This window comes from Lepidochelys olivacea, assembly GCF_965140295.1.
Source record: "Lepidochelys olivacea isolate rLepOli2 genome assembly, chromosome: 6".
Taxonomy (NCBI): Eukaryota; Metazoa; Chordata; order Testudines; family Cheloniidae; genus Lepidochelys; species Lepidochelys olivacea.
The window spans coordinates 24,567,148-24,590,525 of NC_140416.1; the positions used below are offsets into that span (position 1 = coordinate 24,567,148).

The window sequence follows — 23,378 nt, forward strand, 5'->3', positions numbered from 1 at the left end:
TTAGAATAATTATCATTGTCCTATTTTATTTCTTCTTTAAATCCCCTTCCCCATCTTTATTTTAGGCTCCAACTGAAGCAAAGTGTTGTAGTTAACATTATAAATTGCATGAAGGAGTGTTGAGGGAATTCCATTGGCTTTCAGTTAAATATCAAACTGGCTTAAGAACTGCTTTGATGACTTACAGCATAAAGTGATGCACAAATTGGGACATATGGATTTATCCAAGTTGTTTCCAGTGTTTGAACCGAGCTGTCTGATCTTCTGAAGTGGGTCTCTTGGTAGTTTCACATGACAGGCTTACTGAACAAGTGCTTTTGGTTGCTCTGTATGCTAAAATCTGGACTTCCTCCAGAGAGGATTTAAAATGTTGAGTCGAGTTCATTTAAGTCAGGGCCCCTGATTGAAAACCACTGCTCTAGAACAAATGGAATGAGACCATGTAATTAAAGACTGTCGTCACCTGGTCAACACACAGATTAGCACTAAGTTAATTAAAGGTGTGTTTTAAAATGGATATAGTTAAATCAGCACAAAAGCTTGCATGGACGCTTCCACTGATTTATATAGGTTTATCTGCATTTGGTACACTTTTTCAAAATTGATTTTAATTAGAGTGGTGTAACTTCTTTGCATAGAAAAGGCTGACCTTAATTCTGGAATTTCCTAACATCTGACTTCTTGACTTTGAAGTCATAATGTTATTTTAACGTACATTTTGTATGTAATTTCCTAGGTTTTTATATAGAAAACTGGAAAATAAAAATATCCATTCTCTGGTACCATATTGTCTCCCTACATAAGTTATCAGCAGGGTTTGAACCTAGGACTTTTAGGTGAAATCAATGGGAGTTTTATTAATGTGAGAAATACAAGGCTGTCACTTTCAGATGTGGAGCACCCCATGCCAGGTGCTGAGCACTCTTAGCTCGAAGTGAAGTCAGTGAGTCGTTAAGTGTGCTGAGAATCTGATAGGAAATTGTCAGCACCTCCCTAACTCCTACTGATTTCAATGGGAGTTACATGCCTAAAAACCTCTGATGTGGGCTCATCTCTTGTTCTCTCAAACGGGCACCATAAGATCCGCACTGTCCTTCACTTGAATAGGAGAAGAACTGCCAGATAAGGGAGAATAGGAAGCTTGTGACTCTGTGCTCCACACAGTATTCTGTTTTAGAAGGGAGATAACATGCTTCTATAAAGTCTTATCTTGTGTGTTTAAGGTCAGATCCTCAACTGATGTAGATCCACTGTTCTATTTACTTTAGTGGAGCTGTGGCCAATGGACACCAGCTGAGGATCTGTCCCAAAGTTTGCAGTTTTTGGATCTTTAGAAAAATAAATGATGAATGATGATGCATCCTGAAGGAATCTTAGCTTAGCAAACCACAATGATAGCCCTTTTGTGGCCATTATCCTATGCTGGTGTGCTTGGCTTAGGATTTGTTGCCATGGCTATGGTCTTGGTCAGAGGGCAATCTTTGGGCTTGATTCTCTACTAATGTACACCAGTATAAATTAGGAGTAATTTCATTGACGTTAGTGGGCCTGATTTCTTGCTGCTTCACAGTCTGTGAATTCAGTTACAACTATACAAAGTGGGGATAAAATGCTACTACTCTGTGGTTAGACAGTCGGCTGGTGTAATTTGGCATAGCTCCATTGAGGCCAGTGGCACTGCACCAATAGTAATCAGCTATCAGAGCAAAATCAGACCAGTCTATTTATTACTTTTGCTACACCTAGAGGTTGCTACCAAGATCAAGGTCTGTGTTGTGCTAGGGAACTGTACAAATATATAGTAACAGACTGTGTCTGTCTTGACATCTTGCAGTCTAAATAGACAGGACTGGCAATGGGTAAGAGGGGAAACAGGCAGAGAGAGATTAAATGATTTACCCAGCATCATACAGCAGGTGAGTGGCCAGAGCTGGGAACCAAACCCAGGGCTCCTTAGAAAAAAAATGAAGAAGAAAAGAAAGATGCAGCAATGTAAATGAGAATTTATTAACAACAAAGCCCCAGGTTCTGTTACAACAGAAATAAAAGAAAAATAATTTATCCACCCACGCTTACTTTTTCTGACGAAGGTAAGTGAATACTGCTGTACTAATAGAGTGTGACGCTTGAATCTCGAGCTGCACTTAAGGATGCAGAACTGAGAGGTAACCAACATCTTTACAAAGATAATATTCCTCAAAGCCTCCATGACGGCTGCAGAGTTACACTGCTTTTCATTCCCTGCACATATAATTTGCATTTGAAGGTCTCTCCAAGCCAACAGTGATGGAGTCAATTGATGAAGCTGATGGACAGCAAGGACAGCAAAGAGGGAAGGAACAATCCCAGAAAGCCTCACCGAGAACTCTGCAGCATGGCTGGGCTGCCTGGTGGAACGGATTAACGACAGGAGGCGGTGTATATTTGTTCGCCCTCTTGCAGATATTGGTAAGGCACTAGCATACTTTATAACTAGCTCAACATGAAACCCTAATTTTTAAAACTGTTCTTGTTGTTAGAGATTTCAGTCATGTGTTGTCGTGTAATTCCCAGCTGGTGTCAACTGGCATAGCTGCACTGAAGTCAGTGCTACACTCATCATTACTACAATTACTGTGCACCACAGGCCACCCTCGCAACCTTAACTCTGCCCCTCTGCATATGCCAGCCTTCCATCGCCCCCTTTAACCACCCTTCTGCAAACACCCCTTTGCCAGACTGCCTTCTCCCAACACAGCCAACTGCTATACCAAACATCCATAATGTTGGGGAAGAATAATCTGGTTAAGTGTGCGAACGGGGTGGGGTGGGGATAGAGTTAAGATTGTGGTGCATGGTATGTGATATGGTAATGGTAATGTGCTTCTGTGTGGAGGAGTAAAGGGTATGTACATGTAGGTGGCTTAACTCTTCATTTTCTTGTTTTGGGGGGTTGGTGCCAGCCATGTTGTGAGTAGCAATCCTAACTGCTTGAAATGAATTTTTTGTGTGTATTAACATATATATGTGTATATATCTATATGTATATCTGTCTTGATATAGCAAAAGCTTTATACATTTATAAGAGTTGTGTTACTGTGCATTTTATGCATTCTAATATTCTTGAATTCTTAATGGAAGCCTAAAATGCTCTCTCTCTTTATTCCCTTAGCCAGATTTTTGCTGGTGTAAATCAGCGTCACTCTGTTGAGCTCAAGGGAGCTACACTGGTTTACACCAGCTGAGCATCAGGCTCGCCGTCTTTTTATTCTGGTTAAGCTGCAGCATAGAAAATACCTGACTTCTGAAAGTGAAAATGATGATCAACATAAAAATCAATGAGAACTAAATTAGTTAATTATGCAGTCTTGAAATGAAAATGAATGTTTGTCTAATGAGGAATGCTTATTATGTATTATCTGATTGATTTCACAGCTTTTCTGCATGATGTTATGGTACAGCGGTTTCGGGACAATCCCAACAGCTCAGAATGCCTTTGACCTGCTGTCCTACTTGCTAACACCATTTGAACAGTTCATCTCAGATCCAGGAGAGGTAAGTTTGCTTGTTTCTCTCTATTGGAGTGCAGGGCTAAGGTCAATAGCCTTGAGTAATCATTTTGGTATCTTCTTGGATTAAATGTGTAAAAATATGTACTGTATTAAAACATGGTGATTGCTGTGCTGTGTATCTGCTCTGGAATGAAGAAGAACTTTCTCCGGAAACAAACGTCTATTGAATTAGTCTTTAAAAATCCAAGGCCAGATCTTTTTGGCTCTGCTATTAAATCAGAATGAAGACCTTTGCACCTGCTTCACAGAGAAGTAAAAGATTACATAGGGAGCAAGGCAGGGGAAAATCAAGCCCATAAGGTTTACTTCACCATAAGGGAAGGGCTAGAACTCAATTTCTGAAGGCAAATAAAATATCTTAGATTCTGCAGTAGCTGATGGAGGCTCACAAGACTCACCAGAACAGTTTACCAACTCAATTCCAGCCCTCGTTTAGAAACATAGCGGGCCAGAATCTGGCCTCGGTTATACCCATGCGTCCCCACTGGAGAAGATGAATGTAACCTATGTAATTTCATTAGAAATGTGTTTTAAATCATTAGCCTCATGATAAATAAAAGTAATTCTCCTGATTATTTTTTAGAGCATTTTAGGCTGTGTTTACATTAGAAAAATTTGCATTGGCAAAACTATATCTATGAAACCTCCCCAGTGCAAACTCCTAGCGTGTGACACCACTGTAATGCGGGATTTACACCAGTGTGACTTAATCTGGTGAGTTACCAGTATAATTACATTGGTGTAAATGTCTCTAATGTAGACAGAGCCTTAGGGTGTGTCTACACTGCAGTCAGAGATGTGATTGCAGCATGGGCTGGTATACTTGCACTAACTTTAGCTAGCATAGCTAAAGCACAGGCTAACAATGAGAGTATGTACCCAGGGTCCCTAGCGTGCTTGTACAGCCCATGCTGAAGTCCATGCCAGTGCATCTTTGCTGATATATTTAGCCATGCTAGCTATACCAAAGCTAGCCCAGGCATGTCGACTTGTGCTACAGCCAATTGCCATATAGTCACCTCCGTATGGGGCTACAATGATCAGCACCTTTGAAAATCAGGCAAAAATATTTACCATGTGGGTGTTCAGAGTCATGGTGCATAACTTTTCTAGTAGTAGCTGTGCAATGCATATAGGGGATCTGACTGCTTATATCAGGTGCTTAAAGTACAGTGGAGACTGCTTTCGGTGTTCCCTGAACAGTGTTTGTGAACTTGGATATTACCTGGCCTTTCGTTTGTTATAGACAAGTGCTTTTTATATGACTTTTTCTCAGTTGGATTCATTGTGCATAATCAAAACTCCTCCTGCAGCAGGAGGCACTTAAATTATCTGCATGTTATTTGCAGTGTAATTTGTCAATCACAACTTAATTGTTCAGCCCAGAAATGTCCTGACTTACGTGACTTTAAGTAAAAGTAAACATAAAGCAGGTTGAGTATGGAGGAGTGTGATTCTCAGAATGCAGCACAATGAGACGACAAGTCTGAAAGTACATTCGCCTGCAAAAAAGCCCAGCACTCCTCTCCAATTTTTGAATAGAAACATTTGGTAGACATACCTGGTCTGTTAAATATGTGTACATAGAGATTTCACTCCGTTTAATAAAATCACTAAAAATGACATAGGTAGTGTAATGATGCTTACTCTGTAATATGGTAACATCCTGTTACATAGAAAGATCTGATTACTATATTCCCATATAATGTCTCTCTAACAAAAGCTAACTATTGCAGTGGTTGTTTTGTTTCTGGTATTTACATGGCAAGAATTTGTAAACCTATTAAAACTTCCTAAATAAATAGTTTAAAAAAATACTACAAGTTTGCATACGCACAGATGTTCATGCATATCATTGGTTATTATTTATTACAACACCATTCCCTTGCAAAAGAAAGCTTTAAAACAGTAAAGAGGAAACAATCTGCTAACGTTCAGGAAAGTGACTCTTCAGCATGGATCTCCTTAGCTGTACTTAATGAGCCAATTCTGTAAAAGCCTGGCTTTATTGAAGTCAGTAGGAGTTCTGCCACTTGCTTCAGCGGGGCCAGGATTTCATCTCTGATCTTTTTGCACTTCCGTACTGGGCCAAATCCTGCAGTCCTTATTCAAGCAAAACTCCTGTAGAAGTTATTGGTAGTTTGGGATTTTGTTCCCATTATTGACTATCATATTGAGTGAAAGTCACCCCTGTGCAGAGGGCCAGCATGAGGCCTATGCACTACTTACTGCCAACTTAAGACCTGCAGATAGCACATCGTGCAAAGGCATGGATTTCGCTCATGGTGCTGTGAATAGACATAGCACTTTACATAACATGTAAAAAAACCCAAGGTTTCTGGATCATAGAGTTTATGCTAAAGAAACATGGCATTATAAAAAAACTTGTGAAATGAATACCAGGAACAATAAGTAGAGTTTCTCACATGTTCCCTTATGTCCTATCCCTTAATCGCTCTGTGAGTTGTTGTCATTTCTGTTGTTTCACAGGACCTGACCAGAGTTGGAAGCATTGCGATGTTATATTTCCTGCTGTCCTTAGTTTCGATAGGATTGTTACTCATAGGAACTCTGGTAAGCGACCGTATTAGAAATCCAATGTTCTTATTGAACAGTGCTAAATGGATTCACACCCTCTTGCAGTGTGTTCTTACAGGGTGTCTCATTTACTCTGAGTTGTTTGATTTCAAAATAATACCTTTGGGCTATTTCCACAAATTACTGCACACTTTATGTAGCAAAAGTGTGGAGTGCACTTTCCCCTGTTCGGTTTCCTTGATGAATGGTGATTCATCAGATCCCTTTATTTCCTCCACGCGCAGGTGGAGAATGTATTCTTACATTGAACAGGAGGGTGGAGTCCAGCAAAAGAAGGATCTAATCTTACTTCCTTAGCAGTCAATTGCAAAGCACCCATTAACTGCAGTGGCAACGGGAGCTGTCCCATAGCACTGAAGAAATTTGGGGCTGTATGCACCTATATATGTAAGTCAAGGCCCTACCTACTTAGTAAGATCAATCACGTCCCTACCGTTAACGTTCTGTTAGCTCTCAGTCAGCTGGGAATAGAGGGAGAGCACCCTGCCCGTCTCCACTGATGGTGTAGCTGGCATGAAAGCATGCGCTGCCTGAAAAATCTAGGAAGAAGTCTTTGTGATTCAGGGGACTCCAGTCACACACCGCAGGGTGCCAAGGCCCTAGTATATTTTTATATTGGAGATAGGGAATGAAATTCTTGAAAATAGCATTTACAAATATGGAAATGCTGATAGACTATGATCTTGTGCCCTTTCTGTAATATACCTTCTGACTGCCCAGGAGGTAACAACAGTTAACATGCATGTGGTGTGCGTGAGTAAGCATTGTAATGCAGTGTATACCATCGTTAAGTTCACTTTGGGACAATATACTGCTGAAGGGTTCTGCTTAATGTATCAGACTGAATGTGCTTTTTAAAAGCATGCAGAAAGCACAGTAAATTAGTGTTAATACCTCCATTATTCTGATCACTAGTGTGGGCAGTGAGGTTAGCCTGGCTGTGTAATTTTCTACTTTTTTGATGCCGCTGTTCTTTAGCCAGGTGTATTGTGTGATCAAATAATAAACTTCTGACGAGTGGTGCAATTGCACTTATTAAAGTACAAGAATTGGACTTTTCATCTTCTCTATGAACTGTGTGAAGTTAAGGCAGTTTTACAGGGAAACACTCCAAGCTGCATTATGAGGTAAATCAGAATAACGGGGGTGCGATTTCCCTAGGGAAATGTATCTAACCCGTTTGTAGGTGTGTTAGAACGTTATGGGGCGCCTTTATAGTCAAGTCATTTATATCACATGAGTTAACTCTAAGTAAAAGTTCACTATGCGCAAAAATTCTGATCTCATTTTTACTGCTGTAAATCAGGAATAACTCCATTTAAGCTTAGAGTTACTCCTGATTTACACCTGTGTGAAGGAGAGCAGAAGTTGGCCCAATGCAGTCACTGTAATGTGTTGAAGTAGTCTGGGACTTCTGTGTAACAAAGCAATTTCAAAACAGAGTCTTCTGGTTTACTATAAACTAGATGGGAATCCTACAAGTCGGCTGTGAATAATGGGCAGTGCAGGGTTACTGCACTGGGCTGAATTTCACTGTTTGCTCAGAGTACTCCACAAACACAGACAAGTCACAATGCAACTCCTTCTCATGCCAGGTCATACGGGTTTTACAGTTTGAACAAATCTGCTGTTACAGGCATTTGCAGAACAGCATCATGGAAATAAAAAGCTTACTTACCAAGAAATGGGAAAATAATGCGAACAGTGGAGCTTGGCAGTGTTCCTAGAACCCCAGCTTGTAGGAGAATGACAGTTTTATCAATCGGTTTTTCTCTATCTCCCCCCAGTCTCCTCTCAAACGAGGCTCTTCCGATTGCGTTTTCTGGTTCTTTAACCATGATCTCTGCCTAGAAGGGATTTGCATAGGACGAAGGCTAGAAGGCGATGTTTTCCAGACAGAGAAGTGCATTTATGATGAGATTAGTTCTGACCAAAGAAAGAATCCTGCATACTGTTCTCCCAAGAAAGACAGAAAGGGAGAGTGTGATGATCTTTAAAATTCTGGGGCCTGATCCATCCCTGCACTGATGCTAGTGTCAAAGTCACAGACAGAGGGGAGGCAACTTATGCATCCCCTATTCAGGGACTGCCCTAATTTATGCCCCTGCTTCACTGGCATAGGCAAGGGGGTCATATTGCCCAAGTCCAGGTCTGCCCCAACATGCCTCCTCTTGCCCTTAGTCCAACCTTCCCACCTCCAGCCCACGCTTGCCCTAGAGTACCCCCTGTTTGCAGTGGAGGCAACGAAGATCTGGCAAAGCTGACTGTGCACCTGGCGTACAGGGTCCCTGCACTGGGGGTATTCCCAGAAGAGTGCACCTCATGTCTGCCCTGTGGCCTCTTTATAGTAGCACCTCTATAGCGCAACAGCAAATTGGGCACCTAGATTCTCCTGAAGCAAGGTTTATTCAGCTCTTCCTTCTCTGCAAGATGGTACATAAACTGAGTGCAGGCCCTTGCGCGTGGGGGGTATCTTACAAATTACACCTTCAAAACTGAGGTCCTGTCTGCTCTGTGTGCACATTAAAGATTGCCTGAAATCCAGAGCCCAGCTCATCCCTATGGAATATTAGAGTTCATAACTCCAGAAAACGTGTCTTTATTCATTGCGTAAGTTATGACGCCCTTTCCTGGGAATCCTGGCTGTGATGCAACGTTACCGAACACAGTGATTCTCAGCTGTGGACGTGGACCAGCTCTAGCCTAATGAGTCGTGACTGGGGCTTTTGTAAGTGGTGCAGTAGGCTTCCCTCACTCCCTGAGGACTAGATTGTGCCCTGATACTCACCCCTGCAGAAAAGCCTCTAGAACTTAAAACCAGGGTTACGATTTTCCAAACTGACTTGATGAATTTATCGTTTATTAATTTAGTTAAAGTTCTATTAATTTTAAATGTCATGTAATTTCCTCCAGTCTCTTCATGATCCTTATTCCCCACATGCCTTTTCAGCCTAGAGGAAAGCGCCTTTGTTTCGAAAGCAAGTTCTTGTGTTCCTTTGGGTTTCCAGCCCATTGAACCACTGACAAACTCACCCCTACCTGCTTGGTCAGCTCTGCACAGGAGCCCATCCTGCTTAGGAGTTGCCTAGGCCTTGAGCAGGGCCCTCTGCAGAGGTGATTTACAGATGCATGCACACACACTGCCTCTGTGCAGTGACTGGGCACGCTCATGTTTCCTGTGGTGCCTGCAGCATGCGGACGGCTCCATACAAGTGCCCTGGCAGAGACATCCCAGAGGGGGCAGCGGGACAGGTGTGCAGCAGAGAGCAACTGAAAAGTTGTAGCGGTGAGTGGTTTGGGGGACTCAGAGAGGAATTTTGCCTTCCTGAGTTGGGCTGGCTCCACATCACCTCCAACATGGGTTTAAGGCACAGCGGAGAGCCCTTAGTGTTAAGCTTGTCACCGTGGAGTTTAGGCTGCTCATTGGCATATGGAGGGCCCCAGCTCCACAAGTGGGTTAGAGCATGCGCAGTGGCATCAGAGGTGACAGGCACTGGCTGGTACACAGGTACTGTTGTCCAAAGCAGTCCAGAGCCTCTGGTTTAACAGGCTGTGTGACGGGGGCTCAGTCACCACGCTGGTGTCCCCTGCTGGCCGTCTTGGGGATTAGTGTACACCCTCTTCCAATGGTGCTTCTCTTGCTGTCACGTCTGCCCTCTGACCCGTATCACTCCAGGGCGTCCTCTTCATGACACAGCCCTCCAGCTGTGTCACCATCTCGGCTTTCCCCTTGTGTGGTTTAGAACAACTGTCCAGCCACTTCCCCAATGATGAGTGGGGGGACCAGGACTGCCCGCTACTCTGGGTCCCGACCCAGGGTCCCTGTAGATGGCAGCCATGTGTTGCGTCCCCTCCAACTTCTCAGTACGTTTTCCTGGGCCACTTCTCCACAGCCCCAGCACCTTCTTTACCTCATGGCCTCAGCATGTCAGTCCTAGCAGTCAGCCAGGAGTTCCGTCTCACTCCCCCGTTCCCTGCCAGCACTGCTCTGTCCATGGTGGTAGCTTCCATCCACCTGCTAGGAAGCAGTCCTCCCTCCTTACGCTCCAGGCAGTGATTGACCCTGCTCTGCCCTGTGCTTCTTCTTATATGGGCCTGCTGGGCCCAGATTGACTGCCCCAAACAGCTCTCTCCTATTGGCTGCTTCCCGCACAGCCTCCCTAGGGATCTACTAACCCCCTACATGCCAGTGTGGGGCAGATGCCCCATCACACACCCTTACCCTCAAGCCTGCAACCCTTGGGGGTAGGGATGCCTCTTGCCCTGCACCTGCTAAGCTGCACCCATAGGTTGTCCCTCTCTTGCTCTACTCCCCGCAAGAGGAAACAGATATTTTCCTTCTCTTCTTTAGCCTACTGTGCCTGGTCCTTCTGGAACTCTGAGTTCCTCTCCGTTATTTGCAGGGCCTCCTTGGATCTCTGCAGAGAGTGCTCGGTAGCTACCAGTCTCCCCTATAGCTCTTTTTACCTGCCTCGCAGATCCCCAAGCACCCACTCCTCCAGGGTCTGAGACCCTACCACAGCCTGTTCTGCTTCAGTGCAGTTCCCTTATCTGTTTGGGCCCTTTCTGGCCCAGTCATCTTATCCACTTCCTCCTTATCCCGCCTTGCTGAGTGTGGGAGATGACTCCCTGCCAAGGACACATGGGGATGGGCGGAAGGGGGCTGCAGGGACACATGGGGACAGGGCAGATATGCCTGACTGATTGGAAGAGGCTAGGGGTCAGCCAGGATCTGCATGAGTGAGGCTCCCCAACTCCCTAGCAATCGCTCCCCTCAAAAATGCTACTGTTCTTCAAGTGCTTGCTCATGTCCATTCCATATTAGGTATGTGTGTGCTTGCCACGTGCACCAGTGCCAGAAGTTTTTCCCTCAGCAGTATCCGTAGGGAACCGACTCTGGTGCCATCTGGAGAGGCACCCCCATGGCGCGGTATAAGGGACACCGCCGGCTCCCCCCACCCTCAGTTCCTTCTTGCTGCGCTGATGGTGCTGGAATGTCCGCTGCTTTGGGTAGCGCTGTTCCATTCTTTGTTCTTATGAATTTTGAAAACCTGTAATATAGTTTGTAGTTAATTAGTTACCCTTAGTAGTAGTTCTCAAACACTTCATTAGTCCTCAAACACCTCATTAGTCCTGAACGGGACTCAGTCAGGGGATGGGGCATGCCCTGGTCCCCAGGCTTTAAGCCCTGTGATCGCTGCAAACGGCCTATGTCCACCAGCGATCCACATACCAGCTGCCCATCTTCAAGTTCTTTAAACCTAGGATGAAGAAGGAGCGCGATATCTGTCTGAAAGCGCTCCTAATGGAGTCGGCACTCACTCCGGCACCAGAGCAGCGGTCCGACTCCGCACCGAGCACTGCGGCCTCTGTACGCAGTGCTCCGCAAGCACCTTCCACGAACCGGCACTGGTCGCCCTCCACGACTCCGGTCAAGAAGCTAAAAAAGACTGTGAGGATCTCCTACCTCCCATAAGAGAAAGGAGAGGGCAGGGGGCAAGCCATGACCTATGCTGGGCAGCTCAACGCTCCCTTCGGGAAGTCAAGCCCCAGCTCACGTTGAGCAGTGCAGCCCATCCCATGCCTTGCCTGCGACTCCAGATAGCGGTGTGGGCTCCTGCCAGCTTCAGGTGCCGTTGATGCCCGAAGCCCTTCAAGCAGTTCAGGAGATCCTGATGCTCCCAATGCCACCCACACCAGCTCCAGCAGTATCCCGGTCTGGGGGAAAACCCGCTTTGGGACCTATGCGTGTGTCCCCGCCTCAGCAGCACCGTTCCTCATCGAGAGGGGCGTCCCACCATCGTTCACCTGCCCGCAGCCACCACACCTCAGGACTAGAGAGGCAGGCTCAGCAGGGTCACCAGTTGAGATGTACCTCGCCGGTAGATTGGCACAGACCCTCTGAGACACGCACCACCCGGCAAGAACTCCCGGACTGTCCCCGACTGTCTCCAGGGGCCCGGTACCGATCACGAGACTGATCAAGGATCAGAGATTGCAGATTGCCAGGCCATCATCGTTCGCCTCCAAGCAGTAGGTTGCTCTACTCAGGAAGATCTTCCTGACAACCGGCCCATATTAGCTCCCGATCCCATTGGACATCCCAGTACCATTTGAGTAGCATGAGGCATGGATTGCTGGGTGTCCGATGCAGATCTACCAAAAGCCATGGGTCCTCGAGATCCCGAACAAGACGCCCATCTCACTCAGACAGGTTGGCTTCGGGACGCAGAGACCGGCACCGGTTGGACAAGAGCCACCGCTCCGCCCAGTCCTGGTCTCTCAGTACTGACTACTCTGTTTATACCTCCATCTTGGAGCGAGGTTCCCTGCCCACGGGACAAGCCCTGATAACCTGCAGGGCTGCCTAGATCATCAACATTGAAACCTGTCTCATGGCCCCAGGCGGAGTGGCCAGTGCCATGGTACCCGTGGAACCCGTCGGGGTTTGCCCAGCCTTCCCAGGCTGCCTGCTCGGTGTTGGGAGCCTCCGAGAGGCCAGAGGTATCCCATCCCCCTCCGGTGCTCAAGCCTTTGGGTGGGAAGACTGCACAGGTCCAGGGGGACCCAGGAGAGCAAGCTGCTGGACCACCAATGGAAACGGAGGTTCTTGTGGCACCAGCATTGTCCTTGTTGTCGCCACACAAGGCTATCATGGGGCCCCCTCACCCAGTTCCTCAGGATGACACCCAAGGTGCACCAGGAACTTTTGAAGAGGGTCACTTCCAACCTGAGGCTTCTGGAAGAGCACTTGGACTCTCTGTTTGATGTCCTCAGCTCCTGCCAGGGTGGCCCTACCCCTTCATGAAGGGGTTTCCAAAATCACTAATGCTGTGTGGCAGTCCCCCTCTTGGGTTGGGGTGCTTACATGGGCAATCGCATGGCACAAGGCTTCTGGACTCTGTGGGAATCCAGAATGCATATCAGTGCACTAAAACTCCAGGCAGTCTGTTGAGCCTGTGACACCTTCCTCCCACTCATCCAATCCAGATGTTGGATAATATGACAGTGATATTTTATATAAGCAGGGGGAGCGAGGTTTCTCCCTCTGTGCATAGAAGCAGTCACCCTCTAGAACTGGTGCATTAGCCATCACATAACCCTGTCAGCAGTGTATTTACCAGGGGTGCAAAACTCCCCAGCGGACTGCCTGAGCAGGTACGAGTAGGTCTCATTATGACCCCACCTTACATTCATACCTAAAGTAGTTTCCAGGTTTCGTATGATAATCCACTTACAAATATTTTATTCCAAAACCCCATGTCTCGCATGTGGAGAGACAGCTGCATTCTCTAGAGGTCTGAAGGGCTTTGGCCTTTGCAACTGCAAAGAACAACGGGTGTTTGAAAGGCACCTAAACTGTTCGTTTCCATAACAAGAGCCCAAGGGGTCAAGCTATATCGATGCAGAGACTTTCAAAATGAATCTCAGATTTACTATCCTTTTGTAACCAACTAGCTCGTATTCCTCCTCCCTAGAGAGAGAGGGCTTATTCCACTAGGGGACTAGCGCCTTCTGCTGCATCACTGAGAGATGGTATCCTCTCAGAGACATGTAGGGCAGCTATTTGGAGCTCTTTGCATACCTTCACGAGACATTATGGTCTGGTCCATTTGTCAGCTGCGGAGGCAGCTGGGGGGACAGCAGTACTACAGTCAACTATCACTTCTGCATCCCTGCACCCACCTGCTGCCTGACTACCGCTCGTTAATCTCCCATGTGTGGAATACGGACAGGGGCCGTCACTTGAAGAAGAAATGGAGGTGACTTGCCTGTAATTGGAGATTCTTTGAGATGTGTTGTCCCTCTGTGTTCCACTACCTGTCCTCCATCCCCTCTGCTACGGGCTGTTTGAACTGCAGTAAGACTGGGGGAACTGGAGAGGCATGGATGCCCATTCCCTTTCAGTATTTGTAACCCAAACCAGCCCAACCACCTTTTATGCTCTCTGTTTGGCATGTGTGGGCCAGTGGACAGTCCTTGCAAAAAATTCCAGACTCCGGTGCATGGTGCACATGTGTATCCCACGTATCTTGAAGAACCTCCAGTTACAGGTAAGTAACCTCCATTTCTGGGTACATACAAACTCCAGCTCCATCACCGGTCATCAGCTGGATGTCAAGTTACAAACATTATCACTATCAAAACAAAATCCCATTGGCTGATCTTGTTGGGTGTCATATATACAATATATTCCTGAGGTTTGGGGGAAGATTTCACTTGGTCTCTCCATTCCACCTTCTTTGCCCTTCTCTCCCCTATGATGATCTCTTTGGGTCAGGTTAGTAGCTGATACAACCCCTTGCTATGCTGAGTACAAAGGAACCATCTGGCAGATAAACTTCTTAGGCTTGAATAAAGACTGGGAGTGGTTAGGTCATTACAAAATCTAATTTCCCCGTACTGTTACTCACACCTTCTTGTCAACTGTTTGAAATGGGCCACTCTCATTACCACTACAAAAGTGATTTTTCCTCTCTTGGTATCCTACTGTTAATTGAATTGTCTCGTTAGACTGACCTCCCACTTGGTAAGGCAACTCCCATCCTTTCATGTGCTCTGTATTTTCCACTCCACGGGTCTGATGAAGTGGGTTCTAGCCCACGAAAGCTTATGCCCAAATAAATTTGTTAGTCTCTAAGGTGCCACAAAGACTCCTCGTTGGTTTTTCTTGGAGGGAGACTGTGCACCAACTCCACAAGATCCCCAGAGGGGGGCAGCCAGAGAAGGGAAGTGTTCACATGACAGGCGCATATGTTCTAGACTGTGACAGCGTGCATAACAGCCTCCAACTGTCCTTGATTAGGAAGGGCTGAAGTCATCTCCCCTCAGTCCCTGTGCCAAAGTGAATCTGCCCCTTTCTGTCTCCCCCCGCCCACTTTTCTGCCTAAGGCTGGAGCATTTTTGATCAATATACTCAGTGTACAGCAGACCCCCCTACCCCGCCATAACAATTTGGGCTGTCATTCAATTGAGAGAGGAAGGAGGATCTGTTGGTTAAAGTGCTAACCTAGGACTTTGGAAATAATAACGAGTTCATGCGTCAAGCCAAGCTTCAAAGGGCACTGTCGATTCATATTTGGCCCAAAGTTTTTCTAAAACATAAGGCCAATAGAAATGTTTCCATACTTTTTCTTTTAAATAATTGCCATGTAAACAGATATGTGTAAACAGATGCCCGTTCCCTTTCAGTGTTTGTAACCCAAACATTGCAGTGCAGTGCTAGTGTGTGTGAACCTAACATTGAAGCTGTCTATAAGCAAAAGTGAAAACTTGTTTCATTAATTTTCATTGTTCAAGCTCAGAGAAATGCCAAAAGTAAATGACAAGTATGTCTAGTGACAAGAAAATTGGCTTTTAAAATCCTTTCTGAGTTAATATTCTAGGTCGTTGTTTATAATGTAAGGAAAGAAACTTGATTTTTTGACAGTGCACGACTTTCACATTTGACAGTGTCCCTTTAAAATAAAGAAAACCAAGAAAGGCTTCATCCTGCAAGATGCTGAGTGCTTTCAGACGCCCACTGGACTCAAAAGGAGTCGAGGGCACTCAGCATGCGAAAGGAGGAGTGCAGCACTTTGCAGGACCTAACCCCAAATGAGTTTGAGATGGAGTTAGATTGTTCCTAGCCCTGTGCAGTAGAGACCGGCTCAGCCCAAGACCCAGATCCAAACATCTCAGGACTTTGGCAAAGTTCAGATCTGATCTCAGACTTTGCCACTAGGGCCTGTTGCTAATTGGAAATAAATCCAACCTAATGTTCCCAAACAATATAATCTGCCACAGCATCTGTGTAAACCAGTGTGGCTGGGATTTTCAGAGGGGCCTAACTTCCACTGAAAGTCAGTACGCTGGGGGAACGAAGCAGTAGGCTTAATTTAGGAGCAATGAAGTTTCATTAACAAAACATATTAGCAATAATTGGTGCCTGTGCATTAGTCAGTATCGCTCAGAGAAATGGGCTTAATGCAAGAATTATGGGTGAAATTCTATGATCTGTGCTATGCAGGAGATCAGATTAGGTGATCATAATGGTCCTATGGTACAGTCGTCTTTAAATTTGCGCCATTCTCGATCCTTCCTTTTACTATAGACATTTAATTTAAGATATTTATTTCACATAATTTAACAGAATTTATTATACAGCTTGTCTTGTTTAAATCAGATTATTAGATTGCAGAAGAGGTTTCTATCACTGAACTGAAAATGGATGCAGGCCATTATGAAGCGCTTAACGGCCATCAGAAACCGTTGTAAAATGGGGGTTTCATGAAAAACAAATGTGAGTTTGGATATGAATTTGGGATACGGTGCCAGATCATCGGAGATTAAGGTTTAGGAAACTGGTATTTACTTGTTTTAAACCCAACCAAATCCCAGATGGACAGCATCTAAATCAGGGAAGGTCATAATCTGTAGATTAACAGAGTTTTGTTAACACAGTGAAAGTTGATCAATTAAACAAAGGGACAGTGATTTCACATTGGCATGTATGTAATAGTCACAAGCATAGAATACTTCCACTGTGTTCCAGAGCGAAGCCTGATGGGCTACAGGGAACACTCTGTGCCTGGAAGCAGAATTAGAATAGGAAAAGGTGTATTCTTGTGATCTGTACAGGAAAGTTCCTCTTGTATGGAACTCTCCTGTTCTCTTTAATGCAATTCAATTTTGCTGGGGCATAATGAATGATATTATTGCTCAAAAGGTGTATCTATCTTTAGATTTACAGAAAATCTGGAAATACATAGATAGTTTTAAAACTGTTTTTGTTTCCTCCAGATTTGGTATCTTGTGAAAACCCATCCGGATCCCCCCTTTCCCCTACCAGAGGACAGGCGTCAGTCTGTGAGCCGCCAGCCTTCATTCACGTACTCAGAGTGGACAGAGGATAAAAATGAGGATGATTTTCTAGATTTGGATCCAGTGCCAGAGACGCCGGTCTTTGACTGCGTGATGGATATTAAAGCAGAGACGGATCCAGCGACTCTGACAGTTAAATCAGTGGGATTGCAAGAAAGGTAGGATAGTTCTGATGGAGAGCAAGGCATTTGGCACAAGTTGTATAGAGTTTAGACGTTCTGAATGGACCAAATTGGTAGTTTCACTGTATGAAATTAATGTATTTTGTTTTAAAACATCAGTTCTAGACTGAATGGCTATTTAATTTGCTCTTTGTTTCTAGGACAGTCACAACTATGAGATATATAGTGACTTTTGTTTTATCATTATTAACTTTCAGTACAAGTGTTACCAAATCTCATTCATAATCTGTGTTTGTTGCCTTTAGAAAACCTATTTGTATTTGGTTAGCCTCTTATTTTTGTCTGTATGTTTATTTTGTTTAGATTCTGAAAATGGTAACTGTATATTATAAAATCTCTTTGATCCTGATATAAGACTCTCTGTCATCTTTTCTACTGAACGGCTCTCCCATACTTTATTTCTTCATTTATTTCTTCATTGTTGTTGGACTGGTCGTTTCCAAAAATAAATTGTCACACATCTGGCTACTCGTAGTAATTGTGTTATAAACGGGCCATTCCCCAAGTCAGTAACCTTCTTTGGATTGTAAACTAATAGACCCACTGTGGATTAATTTACTGCTTGCACCAGCTGGGGAAGTTGTGTTTCTGCTAGAGGGGATTCACTCCTGGGGAAGGGCAACTTTACAGTGGAAGGAAGGAGGATTATATGTCAGAATATCAGATATTCATGGCATAGATTTTTCTTTCTTTCGCCCATAGCTCTGTACTTCCGTCACACAAAAAATTCAGGCTGTGAGAGGCATTGTTTGGAAAGCACAGGTGTCCGACAAATATTTGGACTTCAGGATGTATAGTTGGGAGTCTGGAAGAGGTTTTTGAGCATTCAGTTGGCCTGAATTATGTCTGAGACTTTCATCCCCAGGATTATTTGTTTCATTCTGACAATCTAAAGACTAAGTGCATGTTTATGAGAGAAACAGGGCTGCCTTCACATACATTGAAATACATTCAGCACTTCTGTTCACTGCAGCTAAGGCTGAGATAAAGATCTTTTCCCCCTTTCTCTTCATCTCAGTGTGGGCCGCAGCCATCGGAAGCCTGAGTTTTATCAGTTTCTTCACTGCCCGTAACTCTTTCTCTTTCCTCCTTTTTCCTATCAATTGTGTCAGTCAAACAGAGGGATCCTGAGGATGGAAATCCCATCCAGGGGAGCTCTGCAAAACCCTGTTTGAGGGCCAAGATAGTGTGAATGAGAATAAGGTCATTTAATTATGCTACTGTAGTAAGCATCTCCCATCTTTATTCCCATGTTTCAGGCTTTGTCAGAGACACTAGCTAGTAGTTAATTCATTCATCTGAAGCTGAAAGCAGGATGCACACGATTTAAATCAGATAATTAAAGTGTGTCTGACCTAGTGAGTTTTCAGAGCTCCAGGAAGTTGCTAAATGATATACAAAATTGGGGTTAAATAAGTGGTTTCCGTCTAGCTGGGTTTAGAGTAGTTTTTGCTCTCGCAGTTTAATGATTTTGTTGCATTGTTTGTCGTGCATGCCATCAAACTCCTTATGTTGCTTTGCTCTGTAATGTGACATTCCAGTGACCTAGGGCATGACCCCTTATCTACCCAAATCAGTGATCCCTTTGCCATTTTTTACAGGAAGAGCAGGTTTAGGCTGTGAAATAACAACACGGTCACTTGTGCATTCTGCTGTCCCCAATTACTGTCCATACTTACTCGTAAACACATAGGTGCTGGAACTAGGGGTACTGAGGGTGCTGGCTTGAAGTGTTTTCCGTCATACACAGGGTTTACAGTTTGGTTCAGTGGCTCTTAGCATCCCCACTATACAAATTCTTACAGCATCTCTATATAAAAAGACTCATCGCTGCTCTTTTGTCAGGGGACACATAGCCAGTAAGGAGAATACGAACTATTCCAGTTTGTTAGAAGTCGCTAATGTCAATGTAGATTTTTGCGGCAATAATAAAACTGTCAGTTGGGAAGGAAGGAAGTGACTGACTGAAATCCTTTCACTAGGAGAAATATGTACAATTGGGATGTAAAATAACCTTTTATTCCCAACAGAAACATATCTTGGGAAGGCAAATCTCTATTTCAAATGTGGATTATACTGTAGCACAGAGCAAGGAAGTGTTTGTCAGTCTTAGTTTTTATGCTATTTTGTTGAATTATCTATCCACCCTTTCTCCCAACCGCTCAAAATATTTCCACCCCTTTCTTTTCCGAACCATTTATGCTGGAGAAAAGAACCCAAGTATCTAAGGGCATATGGCACTAAATGCTAGTTCTTGAGATGGGGAAGGAACTCTACCGAGTCACCTCCATCCCTGGAGGAATATTAATAATATGTTTGCATAGCATCTTCCCATCCTGAAAGAACCAAGTCACTTGAGCTGTCACAGCAATACAGCCACTTCTGGGGTGGAGTGTGACAGTTACTTCACAGTTCACAGCAATGCTGCACAATACTGTAGGATGGGAAGTGAAGAGAATACTGTTTCTATCTGAAACAGCAGAGGAGAATTTAATTAGGCAAAACATAAATGTATGAACTGGATTTGAGGAGGATATGAGTAAACATGCCAAACTCTTCTGAAAAGTGCCATTTAATACTCCATGACTGTAAGTGTTTAGGGCCTCAGTTTTGTGTCTCATCCAAGACCATTCCCCTCTGACTTTGTGTCATGGCTGCTGTCCTGACAGAGAGCTGGGCAAGACTTCTTTTGGAGACTATCAGCGCCATTCCTTAATTAGCCAAAGGGCAGTGATCCATGCAACTCCTTCTGCCCCTGTCTTCCTTGAGGCAGACAAATATACATACTTCCTGGGGCTAAGGCATCTGCCTCCATAGTAGCCCCAGACTCCGCCAAAGGAGAAAGCAAACATAAATCTGCTGTATAGTTGTACAAAGCCTTACAACTAGGTCCTAGCAATCAGCCTGTTGTATTATTTTTAACACAGATTCAGTGGTGGCATTTGGATTTTACTGTTGAATGTTACGTGTGAACTTGGCAGAAATTTGTGAAGCCTTTTAAAATTGAACAGATACTAATCTAAAATCAATCAGCAATCATAAATTCAGGGGACGTGATAAAGCTTATCTCTCAGTATCACTACATCTACAAGCAATTTCATTTTGGCTCTATCATTCTGTTACTTGAATAACCTGTATAAATTAGTCATTTCTACACTCATGGCACTCATTTTTATCATTACTGTTAACCTGCTGGGACTTGAGGTTGTTTCCCCTTGTAGGGGTTGTTGATATTTTAATGGAGAGAAAAGCTCTTCAAGCAGAAAGATGATCCATTTTAATGGATCAGATTTTCCTACCCGAACTCACGTTGAATAACAGGTTATCCTTCCTGCTGTTCCACTGAAATAAAGTGGTTTAATGATAAAGTGGAATTCAACATGAGTAACGAGTCAGAATCTGGCCTAAAGAAAACTATGGCCGAAATTTTCAATATTGTACCTAAAGCTAGATAGCTCGCTACATATTTAGGTACCTAAATAAATGTGATGTGATTTGCAGAGGTACTGCAGCTTCCCTGGAATTTCCTGCTCCACATCTTTGAGAATGAAGTCACTTCTATTCAGGTGACTAAGTATTGGTAGAGGTGCCTAACTTTAGGCATTCGAATTTTGAAAATGTTGGCCTGGGTCTACCAATACCTTCACTCCACATCAGTGATAGCCTGACTAGTTGCTTGAGCTCTTGTCTACAACAGAAAAATTACCCTTTCCTGACCAGTGGGAGTCAGCAACAAATGCAGCGAACCAGTGCTGCACATTTGTCTATGCCTGCTACTAAACTGCCTTAGCACTGATTCAGCTGCGCCTATTGCTGATACCTGTTGTCAGCAACAAGTCAGTTGTTTCTATTCTAGACAAGCTCTGAGAGTTCCAAAATCTTCACTGCACCATCAAAAGCACCATTGTCTCAAGGAAAGCAGATAAAGGCCAAATGGGAAAACATGTTTTAATTAATGCAGAGTGTTTCACATAGCCTTCATAACTGATGTCTTCACTTGGGGCTGTGTTTTGCAGGAGAGGTTCAAATGTTTCACTCACACTGGACATGTGTACCCCAGGCTGTTCCGAGCAAGTCTTCGGCTATGTGATGTCACCAAGAGAACAATCAGCCCGAGAGTACCTACAAACGGCATCAAATATTCTTACTGCAGAGGAGCTACACAAGAAAGCATTAGATCCTTTCATACTCCAGACAGAGTTTTTTGTGAGTATTTTGACTTCTCAAGTAGAGAGAAGAGTTTGTGGTATCTGAAAAATGGGACATTGCCACCTCCTGTGACTCTCACGGGAATTTTCTATAAGTTCTTCTGGAAGACCAAAATAAATAAATACGCACTCCAGTTCCTTCAGTGAAGAGCTTTATTAAATCCCCAAATTTGTTACACTTGGAAATGACTGGATTAGAAGGCTTTCAGCTATCTTTTCATTTGCAGTCCTAGTCTTGGTAATGAAGATCTAGCTTTGTTTTCAGAAGCCTTTTTCTCACCATGTTACTTCTTAACAAAAATTTCACAGTTTCGCACTAGACTAAAGAAAAAGAGTCAAATTTGCTTTGGGTATAACTCTTGAATCCCAGAGGGCTACCCCAGGCATGACTTCAGCCTCGTATATCCACTTTACTGGTGGATACTCTGTACAGAGTTGCTCTTCTGAATTGTCTGAAAGTTATCCAGATGGGTGAAACATAGGGTGTTTGTCCCACTTAACAAATGCCACGGAGAATTTGCACTAACTATCCTTGTCATCCACTTAGAAAATGTTCATTAGATATTAGCTGCTTTTTCAGTTGACAGTATGAATCTGAAGTATCTTTCCCTGACTTCATGTATCCACTTTTATTTTTGGGGAGCGTTGTGACTCTGCTTTTGGTGGAAATACAAGCATCACATACAAGTAGAATTGGAGTTTTTGAGCAGCCTTGTGAAAAGACCGGCTACGTTTAATTGCAGTTAGCACAATGGCTTTTCAGTTTCTCTGCTCTTTATCCAAGCTTCTGTCCTAACTGCTCGATTCTCCACTGTCATGCAACTTGTCATTTGTACCTGGGCAAAGTGAGCGCAAAAGGATAGTATGAGTGTGAGTGAGTGGAGAATTCTGACTTAGCAGTGTATTATGCCCACTTTACATGAGTGAAAATGACTGTGCAGGATGCTAAGCAACAGAGAATCGGGCCCTTTGCTTCACCTGCACCCAACTTCTTGCCTCTTTTCATGCCAGGGTCTTTCAGAGCACGCAGGTAGGAACCGCCTAAGTTAATGCTGACCCAGTCTGCATTCTCTTAAGCATGGAATCCCAGCAAAGTGGCAGGAAGATGATGCCTTGCACAGCTGTTGTCCCCAGAGCCCACCTACTTCCTGACCTGACAGAGAATCCATGGAGGACCTTTTATGGAGCAGAGAAAGGAATGGAACAACACCTCAGAGTACTCCCTTTCTATTTCCCCACACCTGCAGCTGCTGGGCTTTCTTCCCTTTCAGAAGCACAGGCAGAGAAGACATTTTGGGGCACAGTTTCCAAACAGAAGGCCAGACCCTTGTGGTCCTTACTCATTTTTTACTCAGTTTTCCTTCAGTCCCACACTCCCTTTTGAGGAAGCACTGAGGAAAAGCTGATTAAAGACCTTAAGATTTGGCCATCAGAAAGGGCTCAAAAGCGATAGGCTAAAGAAAACAGGAGGCAGACAAAGCATCTGTCAAAGGAAAACCATCAAGCCAAATCCACTTTGTGATTCATCACTGATTCCTTGGTGGCTGTGAGTAATGTAATTAGTTATCACATTACTCAGGGGGAGGAGCACGGTTGTCACTACTGAGGCCAGGTCTTCACGTAGTTATACCCATACAAAAACTATGTGGGTAAGAAGTGTGATTATTTTTACCAGTATAGTTTATACCATTACAACCCTTGATGTGGATGTAATTATGTAGGTATGAAAGTGCCTTATACATAATATGATATAATGTCCTTATACCTTTCCCATATGGGAATAATCGGTATAAGCACCATAATATCAATGTAGCTATGTCTACATGAGAAGAGTGATATCTCTTTAACTATTCCGGTATAATTAAAGCAGTTCAACTTTTGTGTGTAGACAAATCCTGACTGTTTAAAAATGAAACATTTAATAATGGACAGTGCTGTTTTAGAGGAAAGTAGTTGTTGAGATGCATCTTTGCTGA

At 44.1% G+C, this 23,378-nt stretch overlaps 1 protein-coding gene across 8 annotated transcripts in view; it reads left to right on the forward strand.

The window, feature by feature from the left end:
• The window catches only part of PTPN5 (protein tyrosine phosphatase non-receptor type 5), a 140,594-nt gene that overhangs the window by 87,121 nt on the left and 30,095 nt on the right, over nt 1–23,378 (forward strand). For all 8 annotated transcript variants that reach the window (XM_084632331.1, XM_084632330.1, XM_084632335.1 and 5 more), the window contains 5 exons: nt 2,267–2,448; nt 3,415–3,534; nt 6,042–6,125; nt 16,932–17,170; nt 21,211–21,400. In XM_084632331.1, the coding sequence (XP_084488457.1) occupies nt 2,267–2,448; nt 3,415–3,534; nt 6,042–6,125; nt 16,932–17,170; nt 21,211–21,400 (815 nt within the window). The remainder of the gene's footprint in view (nt 1–2,266; nt 2,449–3,414; nt 3,535–6,041; nt 6,126–16,931; nt 17,171–21,210; nt 21,401–23,378) is intronic.